General features: G+C 51.3%; 1 protein-coding gene across 1 annotated transcript; it reads left to right on the forward strand.

Annotated features, from left to right (window-relative positions):
• Positions 1–871: 871 nt before the first annotated feature.
• LOC135559414 (uncharacterized) lies at positions 872–2896 on the forward strand. Its single transcript, XM_064993568.1, has one exon. The coding sequence runs from the start codon at positions 872–874 to the stop codon at positions 2894–2896; it is 2025 nt and encodes a 674-aa protein (XP_064849640.1).
• Positions 2897–6317: the final 3421 nt, after the last annotated feature.

The raw sequence follows: 6317 nt of genomic DNA on the forward strand, positions 1-6317 counted from the left end.
TGCACAGTGCAAACAGAGAGGAAATCTGTGAAAATTGGCATCATTGTGAGTGCTGCTTAGTGTTTTTTGGGACCCAGGGACTTTTCTGCGGAAGCATTACAAGGAATCCTGTCTATGAATGGATGCTCCATCCTCACAGGCACCTGAGCCTGTTTAGGTATGTGATTTGAACTGTCACTGAAGGAGTGGGATGTTGGTTTGTTATTATTTGATTTTTGTATGATGTCAGGTCCCCCCCATTCCCGTACAGTACACAAATAGAAGAGGGCCTAGAACTGAGCCCTGAGAGTATGTGATGCAGCTACTCAAATCCTCACCATTATATGAGGTGATGGGGCCCCAGTGTTGAGGATATTACCTGTTAGATCCTGCTGCACTGTTGGATCTAAAAGCATAAGTATTTCACTACACTCACAATAACACCTGTTAACCATGTGCATGTGACCCATAAAATATGATTTGATTTGATAGTTGTGTGGTTGTGGTCAGATTTTTACCTTGTCAGCTCAGGGATTCAATCTTGCAAACTCTCAGTTACAAGTCTAACGCTCTAACCGCTAAGCTACCTGCAGCCCCTTCTGGTCAACAGTTGTGGTCAGTAGTTGTGGTCAGTAGTTGTGTGGTTGTGGTCAGTAATTTTGTGGTTGTGGTCAGTAGTTGTGGTCAGTAATTCTGTCGTAAATGTCTCTTAATGTAAAGGGGTTTACTGCACTCCACACTGCACTCACACACTTTCTCTCTCTCCTTCTCAGTGGAAGAGTCAAAACCCAGTTCAGACAGCTCCCCCTCACCAGGAGTGGAGTCATACAGACCCAGAATGAACCTGGTGAAAGACACTCAGTATGTACTAACTGTTGAACACACAACAAACATGCCACATTCTCCCCTGCATCCTCCCCCTCATGCCACATTCTCCTCTGCCACCTCCCCCTCATGCCACATTCTCCCCTGCCACCTCCCCCTCATGCCACATTCTCCTCTGCCACCTCCCCCTCATGCCACATTCTCCTCTGCCCCCTCCCCCTCATGCCACATTCTCCCCTGCCACCTCCCCCTCATGCCACATTCTCCCCTGCCACCTCCACCTCATGCCACATTCTCCCCTGCATCCTCCCCCTCATGCCACATTCTCCCCTGCATCCTCCCCCTCATGCCACATTCTCCCCTGCCCCTCATGCCACATTCTCCCCTGCCTTCTCCCCTGCCTCCTCCACCTCATGCCACATTCTCCCCTGCATCCTCCCCCTCATGCCACATTCTCCCCTGCATCCTCCCCCTCATGCCACATTCTCCCCTGCCACCTCCACCTCATGCCACATTCTCCCCTGCATCCTCCCCTCATGCCACATTCTCCCGTGCCACCTCCCCCTCATGCCACATTCTCCCCTGCCACCTCCACCTCATGCCACATTCTCCCCTGCATCCTCCCCCTCATGCCACATTCTCCCCTGCATCCTCCCCCTCATGCCACATTCTCCCCTGCCACCTCCCCCTCATGCCACATTTTCCCCTGCCACCTCCACCTCATGCCACATTCTCCCCTGCATCCTCCCCCTCATGCCACATTCTCCCCTGCATCCTCCCCCTCATGCCACATTCTCCCCTGCCACCTCCACCTCATGCCACATTCTCCCCTGCATCCTCCCCTTATGCCACATTCTTCCGTGCCACCTCCACCTCATGCCACATTCTCCCCTGCATCCTCCCCCTCATGCCACATTCTCCCCTGCATCCTCCCCCTCATGCCACATTCTCCCCTGCCACCTCCACCTCATGCCACATTCTCCCCCCTGCATCCTCCCCTCATGCCACATTCTCCCGTGCCACCTCCCCCTCATGCCACATTCTCCCCTGCCACCTCCACCTCATGCCACATTCTCCCCTGCATCCTCCCCCTCATGCCACATTCTCCCCTGCCACCTGCCCCTCATGCCACATTCTCCCCTGCATCCTCCCCCTCATGCCACATTCTCCTCTGCCACCTCCCCCTCATGCCACATTCTCCCCTGCCACCTCCCCCTCATGCCACATTCTCCCCTGCATCCTGCCCCTCATGCCACATTCTCCTCTGCCACCTCCCCCTCATGCCACATTCTCCTCTGCCACCTCCACCTCATGCCACATTCTCCCCTGCATCCTGCCCCTCATGCCACATTCTCCTCTGCCACCTCCCCCTCATGCCACATTCTCCCCTGCATCCTCCCCCTCATGCCACATTCTCCCCTGCCACCTCCCCCTCATGCCACATTCTCCCCTGCCACCTCCACCTCATGCCACATTCTCCCCTGCATCCTCCCCCTCATGCCACATTCTCCACTGCATCCTCCCCCTCATTCCACATTCTCCCCTGCATCCTCCCCCTCTTGCCACATTCTCCCCCTCATGCCACATCCTCCCCCTCATGCCACATCCTCCCCCTCATGCCACATCTTCCCCCTCATGCCACATCCTCCCCCTCATGCCACATTCTCCCCTGCATCCTCCCCCTCATGCCACATTCTCCCCCTCATGCCACATTCTCCCCTGCATCCTCCCCCTCATGCCACATCCTCCCCCTCATGCCACATTCTCCCCTGCATCCTCCCCCTCATGCCACATACTCCCCCTCATGCCACATTCTCCCCTGCATGCCACATCCTCCCCTGCATCATCCCCCTCATGCCACATCCTCCCCCTCATGCCACATCCTCCCCTGCATGCCACATCCTCCCACTCATACCACATCCTCCCCCTCATGCCACATCCTCCCCCTCATGCCACATTCTCCCCTGCATGCCACATCCTCCCCTGCATCATCCCCCTCATGCCACATCCTCCCCCCTCATGCCACATCCTCCCCTGCATGCCACATCCTCCCCTGCATTATCCCCCTCATGCCACATCCTCCCCTGCATAATCCCCCTCATGCCACATCCCCCCTCATGCCACATCCTCCCCTGCATGCCACATCCTCCCCTGCATTATCCCCCTCATGCCACATCCTCCCCCTCATGCCACATCCTCCCCTGCATGCCACATCCTCCCCTGCATTATCCCCCTCATGCCACATCCTCCCCTGCATGCCACATCCTCCCCTGCATCATCCCCCTCATGCCACATCCTCCCCCTCATGCCACATCCTCCCCTGCATGCCACATCCTCCCCTGCATTATCCCCCTCATGCCACATCCTCCCCTGCATGCCACATCCTCCCCCTCATACCACATTCTCCCCCTCATGCCACATCCTCCCCCTCATGCCACATCCTCCCCCTCATGCCACATTCTCCCCTGCATCCTCCCCCTCATGCCACATTCTCCCCCTCATGCCACATCCTCCCCTGCATGCCACATTCTCCCCCTCATGCCACATCCTCCCCCTCATGCCACATTCTCCCCTGCATTCTCCCCCTCATGCCACATTCTCCCCTGCATTCTCCCCCTCATGCCACATTCTCCCCTGCATCCCCCCCCATGCCACATTCTCCCCTGCATTCTCCCCCTCATGCCACATCCTCCCCTGCATGCCACATCCTCCCCCATCATGCCACATCCTCCCCCTCATGCCACATCCTCCCCCTGCATGCCACATCCTCCCCCTCATGCCACATCCTCCCCCCTCATGCCACATGCCCATTCTCCCCCTCATGCCACATCCTCCCCCTCATGCCACATTCTCCCCCTTCATGCCACATCCTCCCCCTCATGCCACATCTTCCCCCGCATGCCACATCCTCCCCCGCATGCCACATCCTCCCCCTCATGTCACATCCTCCCCCTCATGCCACATCCTCCCCCTCATGCCACATCCTCCCCCTCATGCCACATCCTCCCCCTCATGCCACATTCTCCCCCTCATGCCACATCCTCCCCCCATGCCACATCCTCCCCCTCATGCCACATCCTCCCCCCCCTCATGCCACATTCTCCCCCCATGCCACATCCTCCCCCATGCCACATCCTCCCCCTCATGCCACATCCTCCCCCTCATGCCACATTCTCCCCTGCATCCTCCCCCTCATGCCACATTCTCCCCCTCATGCCACATTATTTATTTATTTATTGTTTACTTCAGTTTATTTAGTAAATACTTTCTTAATTAACACTTATTTTTTCTTAAAACGGCATTGTTGGTTAAAGTTCTTGTAAGTAAGTATTTCACTGTAAGGTTTACACCTGTTCTATTCGGCGCATGTGACAAATACAATTTGATTTGATTTGCACATCAGACTGCAGTCGGTGCATCGTGATCGAAAAACGTTCAACAGGAATGACATTAACCATCCTTATTCAAATCTCTTCCATTTCTCTGAGTGTATTTATTCAGGTCTAACCAGGATGTGCCTATACAGCCTCAAAGCATCTCCAGCCCTCACAGAGTCAACATGGGTGATTGTTGAGGGGTTTAAACAAGCCTCCAAGCAATTTATTTCCAAGGATTAAGTCATCTAATGAATAGCACTGAGTCAATTAGAGCTGGAACTGGGTTTCTTTATCTTTCTCTATTGGCGGTACGCCCTAAATGCCCACCTTGACAGGCCATATCAGCAAATGGCAGGGGAAAAGAGAGAGGAAATAAATAAGAATGGGAAAAGAGAACTGGTGGGTGACTTCTTTTGATGATGAAATCTCTGTCTCACTCTCGCTCTCTGTCTTTCTCTGCCCCTCTCTCTCTCTCTGCGCAAAGTTATTCTGTCGGGTCTGAAAGACGGATGACTGTGCCTGTATTATGGTGATTGATTTTACAAAGCAAGTTAAATTTAACACACTGCTTGGTGTAAAGCCTTATTTCCCAGAATGCCTTTCGAGTGAGTTGTAGAGTTACCAGCTACATGTATGACTTTGTTAGTGAAAGAGACATGCTTCTTGCATGTACTTTTTCTCACATGGCTAACTACCAGGAAGTTTGAAAAGACCGGCTGAGTCGGCGATGAATCTTAAATTCATGAGCTCGACTTGACTGACAGCTCTTTGAAACACACATGTTAAGTAACTTGGACGCAGTGTTGCATCAAATTTGGTGATACACAAAGTGTTGCATTTCTCTTGTAGCACAGTTCACAGCAGCACTGATGGATGTGTTGACTTGAAAACTGTGTCAGAGTTTTGAACGACCCTCCTCCCCCTTTTCTACCATGCTGGCTGAAGACCAAGCGAGCTAGTAACTAGCTAACACCAGACACAGATGAAGACCTAACTAGACAGTAACTAGCTAACACCAGACACAGATGAAGACCTAACTAGACAGTAACTAGCTAACACCAGACACAGATGAAGACCTAACTAGACAGTAACTAGCTAACACCAGACACAGATGAAGACCTAACTAGACAGTAACTAGCTAACACCAGACACAGATGAAGACCAAGCTAGCCAGCAACTAGCTAACACCAGACACAGATGAAGACCTAACTAGACAGTAACTAGCTAACACCAGACACAGATGAAGACCAAGCTAGCCAGCAACTAGCTAACACCAGACACAGATGAAGACCTAACTAGACAGTAACTAGCTAACACCAGACACAGATGAAGACCTAACTAGACAGTAACTAGCTAACACCAGACACAGATGAAGACCTAACTAGACAGTAACTAGCTAACACCAGACACAGATGAAGACCTAACTAGACAGTAACTAGCTAACACCAGACACAGATGAAGACCAAGCTAGCCAGCAACTAGCTAACACCAGACACAGTAATTTTGGCACTCTGCAAACATGCCTTTTCCGATCTTAGGTACAAGGCGGTACTTATTTAAATTAGGTAAGAGAATATCATGTTACAATTGGTGTGTTAAACTAAGAGTTAAGGTGACATCACCTTGTTCCTTAATAATGAGTGCAAGTGTTTGTCATGATGGAGAAGACAAGTAATTTTAAGGTCAAACTTGATCAATGTAGAAGCAACAGTCACTTTTCATACTTTCGTCATCATACTTTGATCTGGGTTCCTTCAAATGTCATCCATTTTCATGAAAACATGATTTTGACTGTTCATGACCTTCAACACAATACAATACTCATTTCATAAAGCCTTATTTTGAGGGCCGAGACTCTAAACATAACCATTAAGGCTTAGATTCAATCAGATCAAGCATTAACCTCCTATAGCAGACACCTGCATATGTTTTGGCAGTGTCAAAGGTGGAGGTGTGTTAGAGCCCTCAAATCAGTGAGCAGAAGCCACAAGTGTAGGCTACATTGTAATTACGCTAAAATCATTAAACAAAACAATGAGGATTTTTATCATTCTAATTGAGGTGTAGAGACATGCCCAATGCAGGATGTGTAAAACAAAAATGAGATCATTGATTGTTGTTTGAGTGGCACTCAAT

This window comes from Oncorhynchus masou, chromosome 18, assembly GCF_036934945.1.
Source record: "Oncorhynchus masou masou isolate Uvic2021 chromosome 18, UVic_Omas_1.1, whole genome shotgun sequence".
Taxonomy (NCBI): domain Eukaryota; kingdom Metazoa; phylum Chordata; class Actinopteri; order Salmoniformes; family Salmonidae; genus Oncorhynchus; species Oncorhynchus masou.